The sequence below is a fragment of the Podarcis filfolensis genome (genome assembly GCF_964270895.1).
Source record: "Podarcis filfolensis genome assembly, chromosome: 6".
NCBI lineage: Eukaryota > Metazoa > Chordata > Lepidosauria > Squamata > Lacertidae > Podarcis > Podarcis filfolensis.
In genome coordinates this window covers 50387983-50403460 of record NC_139609.1, presented here as the reverse complement: position 1 = coordinate 50403460, position 15478 = coordinate 50387983, and the positions used below count along the sequence as shown (strand labels likewise).

Here is a 15478-nt window from a genome sequence, read left to right as displayed (position 1 = left end):
TTTAGCAATTGCTTAGTGCCTGGAGTTTCCCATGATGGAAGTAGAAAAGTGATGGGAGGAGGACTTTTAGTGAGATGACCTCAGTGTTTTTATGAAATCCGAGAAGCAGCTGCTCCAATCTGAGCTAAGCAGGTTGATTGATCCATGCACATTTATTCTGGATGCAAGGAAGGTGCACGCTAATGCATGCTAAATTATTAACACTTCTCCACCTCCCTTTGTGGTATTGCCTGCGTCTCCCCTCCCCACCTTCCAGAATGTGGAGCTGGTCTCTACTGGTGTGTTCTTATCACCTCCACTGCTATGAGATGGCTCAGGGTATGTCACTTACTTTCCACCTTGACTGCCAAATGATTGCCCTGCATGCTCCATTCCGTAGGGAAGCCTGGGGGGGGGGGTTCCTCTTTTGTGAGTCATATAGGATGCCGTGCTCTGGGATGAATAACAGTGAATTTCATGTTCGATAGTCTGCTGAAATAAACCTTGAACACCATTACCCATAGACCTTTACAATAGTTTTCCCCATGTGGTTTCTTCCAAAATCACCAAGTTGCTCACTTCTGCTTTATCTAAAAGGAGTTTACAGAAAACAAAACAAAAAAACTCTGACAAATTCTACTGAGAAAAGAAGTCATGATAGTGTGAATGATACTGGAAATATTTGGGAGGCATCTACTCTCGTTTGGTCCTTGTGATTTGCTTTGTAAATTGGAAGAGGATTTCTGCAGATTCCTGCAATTGGTGGGAATGGAGCTGCCTTAATTATTGATTGTCATGCCAGAGGCAGGATAAAGATTGGAGCCCAGTGGAAGCTAGAACCGTATGCATGCTTGGGGATGCTGTGTAAGCAACCTTCACTAGTTCTGCTCTGCCAGAGTGTTCTAATGCTGATTGACAGCTGTGCTTCACATCCCACTGGACTCTGCCCACAAAGAAGCTGCCAATTACCCAGGAATGCTATACTGGTGCTAGGTTGGAATCCACCTCCTTTCTAACCTTCCCAGGCATTCTTTCTAGATTATAATCCAGCCTGGATTGACAGTAGCATCTCTAAGCCCATCTGTTCCTGTTTTATTGACATTTTAAGATCTCAGTGTGTAGTTTAATAGCCAAGGAAAGACTAGATAGAAGGGAGGTTGCCTCCCACTCGCTAGTAGGGCACACAACTGAGCCTCCATTGATCACCTTGCCTCTGTTCTTCCCCTCTACATAATGAGAACTACAGTTTGATTTGCAGCACATCTGAAGAGTATTTGCAACCAGACTGGAAGAGAGAAACCACCAAAGTGATGCTACAGAGGCAGGCACAGCATAAGGTCAACAAACACTGGATACTGTCGGGGTCTCCACAGCCTTAGTGTGGAAGCTGTTCCTGCCACCACCCCTTCTGACCAACAGAAACAATCTATTCTGCTTGCACGGTGCAGTACTTAGGCAACGTATTGTGGCTGGAGGACAATCTGTTGAGGCTAGGTCATTAATAGGGCAACCTAGGGCAGGAAGAAGGCAAGCATTTTTTTGGAAATGAAACAGTGGAAACTGAGTGAAGAACTAAGGCAGCAGCCTCACTTCTGCACCTTTATACCCTGTAACCAATCTTGAACTGTTGCTGCATCAACGTACCAATAGGAAAGAAAAGGTTCATCAGCTTAGTGTCTGTGTTGGCCTTAGGGAGATGCATATCTCTGCTCAGTCATAAGAGTGACATTTGGCTGAGTCGTCTTGTGGAATCAGAAGTGCTCTGATTTCCGATCCTCTTTTTGAGTAACCTACCCCTGGGGAAGGGGCTTGCCTACAGCCTTTCTTTAAATCGGCTTGGTTTTGTGTGGGGATTGGAGGGGGGGAAGAGATTTTCATTGCCATTCATCCTGTGGCTAGGCTAGAAGAGACCCCTCTCTGATACATTGTCGAGTAACCTTTTCTCTTCCCCTGCCGCTAGAATAGTAAACAGCAGCTTTCAAAAAGGGCGAGAGGTTTTCTCGATAGCTCTTTGCTGAATGAACTAAAGCGCTTATCGGCAGATTCACAAGCCGTGTTCTTTCTTCCCAAGCATGGTCTTGACAGGTCTTTTTACGGCCACAAAGGAGACAGCTGGGGACTGATGTCTGAGAGATATGTCAGGGAATGCTGTTCTGGTGGAGATTCACTCTAATTCTAACCACTGCTCATGCATGCATCTGAAGGTGGCTTAGGTAATCTGAGGTAGTTGTAGGAGCTATCTTGCTTGGTTCTCACTGGAGTGGATGGCAGAGGTGGTTTCTGCATGCTACTGAATTCTTTCAGCCCTTCTGCATGAATTCCTTCCAGTCTCATTCCTGTTCCTCGTGCTTGCCTATCTGTGCATTTCAACCTTCCCACCCTTGTTTTTTGTCAAGATTTTATGTAGCAGCTTCTTTCCCATACCTGGCCTCTTTCCTGTCTGGCGCATGTCAAGTCAATTAATTATTGCCGTGCACGAGCCTGTTGTGTTACTACTCAAGCTTGCTTTTCTTTGAGACCAGTTTGGTTGGTGAGCGGGTGGGAAGTTGGTTGGTCCCTGGAATAAAACACAACAAATGAACAAACCTCTTCATGTACTGGCTCAATACCATGTTCATTGTGGGGGGGAGAACGAGTCCTGCCTCTTGCCGATCAGAACCAGGCTGCGTTGGACAACCACCCCATCATGTTGATCCATTGCCATGTCCATTCAATACCAGGGTATTCTCATAACTCTGTTAGAGCGCTGATTTGCTTTAATTTCTGTCTTGTTTGGGGGTGCACTCCCCTGTCAGGCAGGGAGCAAGCCTTCCACTGGTGACCAGGCACACAATTATTGATCTGAGATTGAACAATTGATTAAAAGGAACAACCCACTAGATTATATAGACATTTGATAACATGCACATTATCATTATGGGAGGGCCCCTTTAAAAAAGCTGGTGAGGAGCTGATGAGCTCTGCTTTGTCACTGTTGACAGCATTGTCTAATTTATCCCCAAACCCTCACTCTGTTGTACATTCTAATGTGGGGGCTTCTGTGTTCAGTCTATTTCTGTGAGTCTGCTGGTTTGGGAATGAATCATCAAAGAGAGCTCAAGCGAAATTTGATTAGGGGAAGTGTCAGGCTGAGCCGAGTCTTGTCAGCCTGTCTGTCAGCAGCTGCCCCTATTCTAACGAGATTTTGTGGTGCTGGAGATGACGCAGGAGGAGGCCCAGCATGAGGCAGTCCCAGTGGGCTTTAGCCCCTGAGCAGGTCTCTCCCATCTTGCTAACAAATAGTCCACCCCACTGCTTTCCAGCTAACCCTATCCCTCTGCATTGCAGCTCTTCACTACTCTGCCAGCCCTGACTCTGTGGACTGGAGAGGCTGTGATATTAAATGTGTAGTGACATCTGCATTACAGAAAAGCAGGCTTCCCAGAAGAGACACATTGCACCCTCCCTCCCACACTTTTAATTTTTTATTTTATTGTATGTATTTGAAATGAGTTTGCCCAGAGGAGACAAAGATTTACTATGTTCAGTTGTGTTCCTCTATTCCTCCTTAAATTGGCCCATAACACTGGCCTTAAAGAAGGGTCCTCATTTCTCAGTGTCATTTCCCTGACTGATGTGTGTACAGCAAACAGCTGGGGCACTTTAGCCGATCTAATGGTTTGTCTACAAAATAACCCAAGTGAGACTTTTATATGAATAGATGCTGTGTGATGAAATAAGGAGTGTTCTTTCTCCTGGAACACATTCCCAATGGAAGAGAGGATCCTGTCACCCAGGCCCTCTGCTGTCAGCTTGGATCTGATCTCCTGTCTATTAGGATGAAGCTCCTACCCAGCAAGGTGTTCTGATCCAGCTGTGCGGTGCCCCAGGCTCACTGCTGAATCTTGCACAGGAACACTGTTTTAGTTAGCAGTAACGCATGCAGTAATTTAAAAATAAAACCCTGTAGCTGCCCCTGCAAGATAGGTTTGTCCTGCAGGTTGCTTTGCTGTGAAACCAACCAGTAGTAACTTATTCCACCTTGAGAGGTTCTGCACACCCTATGGACAGGGAGTGAACATATTTTCTAATTAGTGGATACATTTGAAACAAGGAGACATTTTAGTGTCCGTAATGTAACTTAGTTGAGAGAACAATTATGGTGGCAGTCCTATAGTTGAGCTCCTGCCGAAAACACCAGTGGCTCAAAGGGATAACCTTGGGTATGAAATTTGGCAGAGAAGTGAACAGCTCTTGTTCAGAATTCTTTTTTTCTTTTCTTCTTTTCTGGATTGATTTGCTACTACTTAGGAGAAATGTTGATCCTTCCCCCACCCCTTGGGTATGGAGTGAATATCAATTGTCTAGGCTATGACCCTACTAGTTGTCTATTCCTTGTTTCAGTGCGGCGAGTGTCACCTCGATTTTCAATCCCTCCAAGTAACCATGAGGTGATGCCTGGAGGGAGCGTGAATCTCACATGTGTAGCAGTGGGGTCCCCAATGCCCTACGTGAAGTGGATTGTCGGAGACGTGGAGCTGACGAAAGAAGATGACATGCCAATGGGCAGGAATGTTTTAGAGTTGACCAACATCACGCAGTCGGCCAACTACACCTGCGAAGCCATGTCCTCACTGGGGGTAATCCATGCAACAGCTCAGATCACTGTCAAAGGTAAGAAGCTGCTCCATGGTATCCTATACCTCTGCATGGTACCAGGTAGCAGAATGGGGTGCACTTGTGACATAAGCCCTACTCAGTCATTATTGGTGTGAATGGGGAACCTGAGTACAAAGATGCTGTGGAGCCTAACCATTAGCCCTGTCTCCATTGTTGCACAGGTCTTTCCAGCTTCTCGCATGTTTACGGCAAACATCTGCAGCAGGGAGTCTGCTGTACATGTGTAGACTTTTAAGACACATCACGTGTGCCTCCCCCCCCCCCCGTCTTTGTTGCCCAACATTTATCTCCCAGGGATTTTCATTTGTTTTCTTGTAAAATAGAGGTTTACTTACAGTTCATAAATGGAATGGCCAAACATCAGAATTATAGAGCAAGTCTCAGGGAGAAATAATAAGGTCTCTCCACTGTAATTCAAAAGCCCTGCCCAAGAGCTAATGTTTGTTTGGTTTGTGCATGTATCTGGATGATGTGAAATGGCATCCAGGACAGCAGATCTCTGTCAGGTCACTTGAAAAAGCTTTGTGGGAGCACCTGTCTTTCAGTTCTGTTACCCTACTAAACATCCTATAACCTAATGTGATTTCAGTATTTACATTAATACAGCTCCAGAGGGTGATCATTATGGGAGTCAGGGAGTCTCTCAATCTTTTCATCATGATCATAAATGTTTTCCTTGTGCCTAGCCAGTACATTGAAGGATCCCAAGGTAGTAGAAGTGGGACGCAGGTGGCGCTGTGGGTTAAACCACAGAGCCTAGGACTTGCCGATCAGAAGGTCGGCGGTTCGAATCCCTGCAACGGGGTGAGCTCCCGTTGCTCAGTCCCTGCTCCTGCCAACCTAGCAGTTCGAAAGCACATCAAAGTGCAAGTAGATAAATAGGTACCGCTCTGGTGGGAAGGTAAGCGGCGTTTCCGTGCGCTGCTCTGGTTTGCCAGAAGTGGCTTAGTCATGCTGGCCACATGACCCGGAAGCTGTACGCCGGCTCCCTCGGCCAGTAAAGCGAGATGAGCGCCGCAACCCCAGAGTCGTCCGCGACTGGACCTAATGGTCAGGGGTCCCTTTACCTTTACCTTTAAGGTAATAGAACACAGTACTGACCACAAATTTATCTTTTTTGGATAAATGGCTGATGTGATCAGTTGTGCTAGAGTAGTTCTGCTTTCTTGTTAATGCTCGGAACTTTCATAACAGGATTGGGTTCCTTAACATCCCACCACAAATATATGCTTGCCCCATGTCCCTGCAGTCCACATATTCTTGCTCTTGCAGCAACAGTAGACATGGAACTACTTTTGCCCTTGTATACTTTCCGAAAAGGCCATGAACCTGGCTTCCTAAAGTGTACCTCAGCTGAATAACCCTTTCTGCTTTAGAAAACCTGACTTGGTTCCTTGTTTAAATTACCTTTATTTAGCCAGCTGCCAGCAAGTGCTTTGAGCACATCTAATAACATGATTGCTGTGTTTACTCTTCCATTAAGAAGCACTTCAAGCAATATATGGTAATGTGTAATATAAAAATGTACGTTCTTGACTATGAAATGATTTCTGCCTTTAAAGGAAAATGTTAGCAAGCATCTAAGCCTCCTTTATAGCTCTGCACATTACAGCATTTGCACTAATCAAATTACTGACATTGTGCTTTTTGCTTTCAGCTCTTCCAAAACCTCCAATGGAGCCATTAGTAACGGAGACGACAGCTACCAGTGTGACTCTCACCTGGGACTCAGGAAATGCTGACCCTATCTCCTACTATGTCATCCAATATAAGTCCAAGTCATTAGAGGGCACTTTCCGAGAAGTAGATGGTGTGGCAACCACCCGCTATAGCATTGGTGGCCTAAGCCCCTTCTCAGAATATGAGTTCCGCATTATTGCTGTAAACAACATTGGCAGGAGTCCCCCTAGTGAGTTGGTGGATGCACGGACAGGAGAGCAAGCTCCATCAAGCCCACCCCTCAAAGTGAAGGCACGGATGCTGAGTTCCAGCACCATGCTGGTCCAATGGGAACAACCTGAAGAGCCCAATGGGATGATCCGTGGCTATCGAGTGTACTACACCATTGACCCCCACCTACCACTCAGCAAGTGGCAGAAACACAACACTGATGATCATCATCTCACCACTGTAGGAAGTTTGATAAATGGGGCCACCTATAGTATTCGTGTCTTGGCTTTCACCTCAGTAGGAGATGGACCCCCTTCTGATGCTATCCAGATAAAGGCCCAACAGGGTGGTATGTATATTTTGTGTGAGCTCTATTCCTTCTCTCTGTGTCCTATTGTTTCCAAGAGCTAATATTTTGAGCTAAGGTTGAGGTGTGATCCAGAGACTTTAGGGATTTGTTAGGCAATTTGTCCTTTTCAAACAGGTGTTCCAGCAGCACTCTGTTGCCAGCATAGTTAACAGTTAACTTAAGCATAGTTGTGGATACTTTGGTTAATCACTAGTTTGAGAAAGAACATAGTTGTCTTTGTTTGAACCTGGAGCTTAGGAGAATGTGTTAAGATTGTGTTTATGACAATGCTATTGTTGAAGTGCGTTGATGATAGGGCTTGCACCTTGAAATTTTCTAAAGCTGCTCTGGAGTCCCCTCCCACAACTGACTCTTGTTTTATTGGTTTCCAGTTCCATCTCAGCCAGCTGATTTCCAAGCTGAGGCAGAGTCTGACACACGGATCATGCTGACCTGGCAGCCAGCACCTCAAGAACGTGTCACCAAGTATGAGTTGGTGTATTGGGAAGAGACAGATGGGATCCAGGTGAGGGACAACATGACCCATTGGTGGTTAAAGACCTATACCAAAGTAGCCTATGGGTATGGGGCACTTATTTTTATATCTGTTAGAGTTAGGCCCAGTATGATTGTTGTGGGAAATGGTATTTGCATGACTAGATATTTGTGCATCTGTGAGAATACTGCAATCCAAATCCCATTGGATTATGAACCTATACCAGAGTTTCACCTCCCTATGATAGCTGCAAGAGCTCCTGCTCCTGCAAGAGCAGCAGTAAGTTTTGTTGGCAATCATATTGCCACATAATAGTTGGATTAGGTCCCAGAAGTTATCTGGCCTTGAACCATTAGGTGGTAGCTCTGAAGTGAAGACCTATCACAGCTTGTCTTCTATATATGCTAACTTACTTGCACTTATGTCAACACATACTTCATTAGCCAAAAGTTTGCAGTGTTTGGGAAATGAAAGTGATTTTTTTCTCATGGCTGTAATGAGAATGCACAACATCTGTGGGGAAGTGAAATCATCTCCTTTAAATAATGGCTTTCAGGGTTACATAGGATGAGCATAGATTGCTCTATTGCATGATTCCTAGTATGCAGTACTGGTAGGCATCCACAGCCAAGAGTCCAATACTCAGGTGTCAGTAGCTATGTTATTCCCTCCCTCCCCCCCAATCTGAGTAAAAGAAAAACTTGCCTCTTGCCTTTTCTAGCATAAGGTGGACTTTGACCAGACTTCATCATATGCACTTGAAGGGCTCAAGCCGGACACACTCTACAAGTTCCAGCTGGCAGCCCGCTCTGAGCTGGGCCTAGGGGTCTATACCCCAGTTTTGGAAGCTCGAACAGCACAGTCCAGTAAGTGTCTCTGTTTGGTTGAGAGTGAGTGAGGGACAAAATCTTATTGCACTTTTGTATGAGAGTTAATGGAGAGGTTGGAACCAGTAGCAAGAGAAATGTGGAGAGGACAGGCCAGCTGTGGCTCTGATGCAGGGGCCATTTGCCCAGGGTAAGTCTTGTCCCATTGTCCTTCAGTCCATGCTTTCCCCTTTCAACAGGTGGACTCACAGATATGCTGGGCAAAGGGAATAGGTGGGAGAAGCTGATGAGATTTATTCCCTGTATCTCTGTGAGTTTACTGGCACATCCTCTTCCCCATGCAATTCAGTTGTAGTGGATGTTTGATATCTGCACCTCGTGCATGCACCTTCCTGCTGTGCATGTACCTCATACCCCAGTCAGAGACACCATTGCTCGCCTATTCCCTGCCCCTTCCAGACAATCATCTCTGTACAAGAGGAGCGATGCACACATTGCATTACTGCTACACTGCAGGCATTTGCAAGCCTGGAAGAATTAACTTGAGGGGGTGGCGGGATCTGATCTTTGCAAGTAGATTGAATGATTAATAGCTTCTTAAGGGGATGTGTGCTGAGTGAGGTGTGTGGTGCATGTGGATGCTTGACTTTTATGGAGTGGAAGGAGGAAGAAGACTGCTGCGTGGGATTTGCTCCAAGGCTTTGAAGGCTTGAGGCAAACAGTGAAGTAAGTCAGAAGGCCAGATAAAGAGGTGACCCAAGCTGGATCACTTTCATTCTCTTCTGAGCCCATGTGCTGGTGGAGTAGGAGACCAATGCACCTTTATTGGCAGCTCAAAGTGCTGCACATAAGCAGATTAAAGCTATCAAAGAGCTCTGAGATAAGCTTGTTTTCACTAACGATTTTGGGGCTTGCTTTTATGCAAAAAGCATTAAAGGGGAAAAGTGAGACATTTTCATTTGTGCCATCTGTCAAGGATTTAGTGGCTGTGTGGGGCAAGCAATAGAGGAGGCAGCAGCCACCCTCTCTGTGTGGAGCCAGAGAATGCCTGGGATGAATCAGGGTGGGGAAGAACTGCTCCACTTATGATTGGAATGACCTTTCCTCCTTTCATTAGCACATCAATCATAAGAATTCCAACAGTCCTGTTTAACTTGCTCTTTAGCTAATGGGATCTTAGTGCCAGGACGATTGGACAAAAATATATGAAACAATATTCAGAGGGAGGCATCATAAATATTTTACATTGGGGGACACAAACTGAATGTGGAAACTATTAATTGTTCTGTTAGCAGCTACTGATGGAGCATGTGTATTGATAGGCCATGACTGTGCACTTGCCCAGCCATCATACTAACAAGGCATAACAGACAAATATCAGAAGCAAATAGTAATGCAGATATCTCCAACCTGTGACTCATGCATAGCTCTGTGTAGCTCGGCCATGTTAGGAGTCTGTGCAAAGAATTTAAAGTCCAGCAATTAAAGGAAGGCTAATCCTGATGTTGTGCCATTTTAGCCATTCATGGATTCTAGTCCACAGGTAAAGGAAGAAACCTCTCTTCACACCTCCCAGGTGAGGGGTGAAGGCATGTAGTGCCAAAGCACGTTTCCCTATGAAATGTAACATTTGGAGCATGAATTAAGTGGCTATGATCACTGGGAAACCTGTTCTAAAGAGCCCATCGGTAGGAATTCTAAAGCTTACCTTTCCTTGAACAGTGTCTGAAAACAGCTTTTTTTGCAGACCTGATGTGTTGTGAGAAACCCGTAAAATCCAAGTTTCTGCTAATTGATAGAAAAGTTAATGGGATTGCATGCCTCAAGACCAATTTCTGTTGAACATTTTTCTCATCTAGTCTTGCTTTTTTGCCATCACAGATTGCATGTGGAGGTGGTGAAGCATCTGAGTTTAACATAGGGCCATATGCTGATTTAGCAAACTACCAAACTATATTTCTAAAGTGTTCCCAATAGCATACTAAATGATCTCTGGGGACAGAAGGAAGGGAGGTCTCTCTGACACAGAACTCCTATGATACTGATCCTCCTCGGCAATGTTTCATACTATAAAAAGATAGGTGCTCTGGCTCCATCCCTGGCTATATCTCCTAGTTCCAGGTGTCTGTGCTTTAGCTTTTATGAGGGAATATAACTGCATATACTCCAGGCTAAACTACATATTACACTAGTCATATTCACCCATGTTAGCCATTAGTCCCTTCCTCATGGAAGGACAGCTTAGCAGTGGGAAATGGATAGAGTAGCCAACACCATGCCTTCCAGATGCTTTGGGCCCAAACTCCATCAACCCCAGCCAGCATGACCAATAGTCAGGGATTATCGGAGCTGTAGTCCACAACATACAGAGGAGACCACATTGGTTACCCCTGTGGTATAGGACAACAGTGCTTTACCTTTCAAGTTGTTTTCCCCATCCCACCCCAATGGAGTTCAAGGTTTGTGCTTGCAAGGTAAACACATTCAGTGAAACAGACAAGATGAAAACGGTGGGGTGGAGTTTGAGGGAAAGGCAGCTAACAAGGGAAGGATTAAGCAGCTCAGGCAGGGCATGATTTTTGAGAACTTGGGATCCAAGGCTGCACCCTGGCTCAAATGAAAACTTGAAGCCATTTTTTTCTGTTTTAGAAGAATAGTTTGCAAAGGCAGATATGGGGAATCCTGACCTTAATTGTTGAACAGCCCAAATAAGATGCTCCTCTAATCACACATAGGATCTATGTCCTTTGATACATTATCTCTGGGAAAAGTGCTGCCGCTCCTAGCATTTTTCTTGAGGATAATATCATGTTGAGAAGATCAGTCATCTGGTACTAAACATAGAAACATTGAAATTAGGTTACCCAGTGCTCATCACACAAGTAGCCATTCTCATAAGCATGATTTAGAGGCCCTTACATCTCCAGGGAGGGCATAACCTGAGAATAGTGAATGGGTTCATTTTGCCTCTGAGAATATTTGTGTGTGTCGTGGTTCAAAATGTGTGTGGGTGTGTGTGTGCACGTGCATGTTGGTGTGCATTTCTTTCTCATGTACTTTTCCCATGTATTTTGCTTGTGTTGCTGTGTTTTATTTTGTCCTCTGATGTTAAGCTGCAGCTTATTATTGGCACTATTCAGGTGTGACTCTTACCCAGCCATCAGTAGATGTGGGAAATCACTGTGTCTCATGTGTTGATCCATTTATTATGTTTGCTGATAGTTCTTTTGCTTCTAGTTGCTGAGAGCTTTGTCAAGTGAGGCCTGTTCTCCAAAATCTCCAAATTCATTAGTAAAAGGATTGTTTCCAGTTAATTTAGGCTCTCTTCTTGTCTGCTTCTCATACCCCGTGTATCCTTCTTGGGTTATACCTATATTCACTTTGTCTACTTTCCTGCATTGCCTTGGCTTGCTTTCTTTACTCTCTACCTTTCAGATCCACCTCAGCAGTGTTGTTTGTAGTACTTTTTTTTACCTCTTTAGGAACCTTCCTCATAGCCTTAGGAGCCTCCAGTTCTGTGCCCTGCTCCCAGGTTTGGAGCAATATGTCAGATGCAAAGAATCCAATTCTCCAGGATTGCTTGCTTGCCAGTTAGTGTACAGTCAGATTGTCCTCAGAAGATGTATACTCCAATAGCCTTCCTCAGCTTGAGCATCATCAGGTTATTCAAGGAACAAAACAACACTGTCCTTACTTTTCTTCTTGGTTTCAATAATTTTCATACTTCAGATTCTTCCTTCTTGATTCCTGCTCTCCTATTCTCATCTGTTACTTATCCTATTGATCTCACATCTGTCTAAGTCTTGTACTTTCTAGTTCTCTCTTCTTTTTAGGCAACCTCTACAGAGGAGGCTAGGGGAGAATTAGCTGTGGGGTCTCAGAGCGGGTAATCTTCATAAAAGGGGATGGGGAGTGAACAGAAGGAAAATAATAGATCAGGCTCAATTCAAATTAAAGGCCAGGCGGAATAGCATATCTGCTTGCCAGATGGAATAATATCACTTCTACTCCCCCCCCACTGCACCCAGTTCTGGGGGTTCACCCAATCGCCCAGAGTAGTTGGTGGGGTGCACAGGTGAATGAGAGGGAATAGCCAGACGACTATTCAATTGAATCGGGCCTAGTGGGTTTTGTTCTATGTTTATTGAGGCTCTGTTGGCTGGGTAAGAGCTCCCTGTAAATTATGTATTTTGCCCAATCATTTCCCCTCATCTCCCCACTTGCTTCATTTTATTTATCCCTAGCCCCTTCTGCCCCACCCCAAGAGGTCGTGTGTGTAAGTACCAGCTCCACCTCTATCCGGGTAAGTTGGGTACCACCACCGGCTCAGAGCCGCAATGGAGTCATCACACAGTATTCTATCGCATACCAAGCGGTGGAAGGAGAGGACACCAGCAAGCGTGTGGTTGAGGGCATTGGACACGAACATTCAAGCTGGGAGATCAACAGCCTGGAGAAATGGACAGAGTACAAAGTGTGGGTGAGGGCTCACACAGACGTGGGTCCTGGGCCAGAGAGCATCCCGGTCTGGGTTCGCACTGATGAAGACGGTAGGTTCTTGACCCATGACTGAAGGTAACAAGGGCTCTTTTGGGTCCTGCCAAAGGAATAGCATTTGTAGTGCTGTTCTCAGCTCTACAGAAATGGGGGGGGGGGTCTAAATGTAGTCAATAAGAATGATGGGGTTAATATGTATGAAATATAATCAAAATGCCTGCTTCCTACATGAATCTGTTCCTCTTCTCTATCACATGGGCAAAGCAGCTCTCTATCAAGGACATTCTGAAGCAAAAATTGCATTGTTATGGCTAGTCTGTCAGATATGTCATGCCAGTTTAAAACTCTTCTGTAGAAAGTGCCAGTCCTTGCACTGTCAGAAGGCGCTTCCCAGGCTGCATCCTTGCCTCAGAGACCAGAAAGGGCACAGAGAGGCAAATAGAAAAAGGGAGCCACTCAGTAAACTGAGAGCAGGCATACTTCAGTTGTACCACCCATGCTGTGCTGTTGCTTGCACCACTGCAGCCCTGTAAAGCCTTGCATAGCAATGTTCATTGCCTACTTCTGAAGCTTGCTTGCACATCTGTATGTCCTGCTGCCTGAATTGTTTGCTTCAGTTCTCATTTAGCAAAGCCTTAGCCGGAGGGACACTGCTACCCTAGAAATGTCGCAGCAAGCTCTCTGCATAAGTTTGAGGGCCGTACAGTTGGCTCTTCCAGCTAAGCTCTCTGTTAGGAGTGGTTTTAAAACCTTCTGATGCACTCATTTTTCATAGGTGGTAGCACAAAAAGGGGGTGAGAGTGCTTTTTGAATCTTGAAAAGTACTGGTAGCTAATATACCCTCCTCATAATTGGGGTGACCTCCATTGACCCAACAATTCAGTCCCTTGTTAGTTGCTGTTAGCTTGAGACTCTGCCCTTTATCGGCAGGTATAGGTAAGTCTCGTGATTGCTGTGCCTTGACAGAACCGTCACAAGCACTTTCCTAGCCATGTCTAACTGTTGGAGCAGAAGGGGAGTGTTGTCCAGTTACTACACTGCAATGTAGTTTGCTTTCCACACATTTTTCGGATGAGGAATAACCATCTGGGAAAGACGCCCCATTTTGCAGTTTATGCAGAAAGATGGAATGAGGTCCATGATCCCCTTTCTCATTCACCGATTAGGCTTGCCTCCTCCCCCTGCTAATATATGTATCTTTCCCCTCTGTGCTCCTCTTCAAGTAATTATCTGCAATTAAGAGTGAGATCTGTGGAAACAACCAGTTGCCAGAGGGTGAGCGGCTGCCTTGCCTGCCTGCCGAGTGTCTGCGTAGAACAGTCCTTACAGGTTCCATCCAGTTCTCTGCCCCCAATTAACCTTGTTCTGCACTAGCAAATGGGACACAGTGTGTTTACAGGGGCTGCGGATTTGCCCTGCAATAACAGAATTCTGGTCTTATTTTTTTCAAGCAAATTCTGAGTAGCAATACAGCAAGGATGCTCTCTGGAAGGAACACTGCTCTCAGAAATCATTCTGTAAGCTGAATGGCCAGCCAAGAATATGAGTCTCCTAGGACTGCCTTCCTCCCTCATTACCAGCCTCCCACTTTAGGCTATAGAGCAGCTGACCTTAGAGCAATTTTAATAAATTTAATAAATTTTCATCAGTGGCAGCATTTGGACACAGTAAATCATTAATTTCAGTCCAGTTTCAGGCCCAGACTTTACACCAAAAAGCACCTTAGTCCCCCTGGTTGATGACATTTGTTGGGAAACAGATGAAGGGAGTGTAACCCTGCTTGTTCTCCTTGATCTTTTGGTGGCTTTTGATAGCTTTGACCGTGGTATTCTTCTGGAGCAACTCCCATAGCTAGGGGTTGTGGTTTGTTTTTCCATTCACTATGGAGGTATGAAGTGGACGCTCCTGGCATATTCATGGTAAATCATTAACTATGTTCCCATTGTGCCTGTAATATGTCCACTCATTGATATGTATATATTGGGTTGTGTGGGTACTAGTAATCTAGACAGAGCTTTGCATCTCCTTATGCCACGTCTTGAATAGCAGGACAGCTTAGTCCCACAGTACAATCATGGATATTTGCCATTCACTCTACTGTGAATTCTGCTTTGTAATCTGGGGTGATGTGTGTCTCCACCCCAGAAGCAATGCTGTTGTCTCTGATGAAATTTTCTCATGTGCCTTCCAGTGCCCAGTGCTCCACCTCGGAAAGTGGAGGTAGAATCAGTGAACTCCACAACCATTCGTGTTACCTGGAAGTCACCTATCTCTAACAAGCAGCATGGCCAGATCCGAGGCTACCAAGTCATCTGTGTGAAGCTGGAGAACAATGAGCCAGTTGGGTTGCCTATCATGAAAGACGTCATGGTAGCAGAGTCCCAGGTATATCCGGGTATGAGTGGGATGGATGGATGCATGCATGGACAGACAGATAAATAATATATTTTGGAGAAGGGCCTGTATTTGCTTTGTCATGGGCTTTTTCACTTTATATGGTTAGAGAGAAAGAGCTATATTATGGCAAAGAACATGCATTTTCTTTGTTACAGGCTTCCTTACTATAGTTGAGAGCCTAAACAAATTTTGGGAGAGAACGATGTGAAAAGGGTTGAGATGGAATGAACTGGGAGTATCAGGGAGCAGGACAAGGCAGACGTTTCTGGGACTTCTACAGTTGCAGTCTAGGTGTGATCATTTGTGAGCTAGACTGTTTGAATGGAACCCAATAGGATTACTGGAGAGCTATGTTGACTAATTAATATATCTCATTAATACAAC

At 45.1% G+C, this 15478-nt stretch overlaps 1 protein-coding gene across 26 annotated transcripts in view; it reads left to right on the top strand.

The window, feature by feature from the left end:
• The window catches only part of PTPRF (protein tyrosine phosphatase receptor type F), a 476587-nt gene that overhangs the window by 400922 nt on the left and 60187 nt on the right, over nt 1-15478 (top strand). For 18 of the 26 annotated variants that reach the window (XM_083619795.1, XM_083619788.1, XM_083619791.1 and 15 more), the window contains 6 exons: nt 4363-4632; nt 6296-6877; nt 7270-7403; nt 8095-8239; nt 12445-12750; nt 14889-15082. In XM_083619795.1, the coding sequence (XP_083475921.1) occupies nt 4363-4632; nt 6296-6877; nt 7270-7403; nt 8095-8239; nt 12445-12750; nt 14889-15082 (1631 nt within the window). The remainder of the gene's footprint in view (nt 1-4362; nt 4633-6295; nt 6878-7269; nt 7404-8094; nt 8240-12444; nt 12751-14888; nt 15083-15478) is intronic. The other 8 variants (XM_083619805.1, XM_083619803.1, XM_083619802.1 and 5 more) reach the window with 1 other exon arrangement.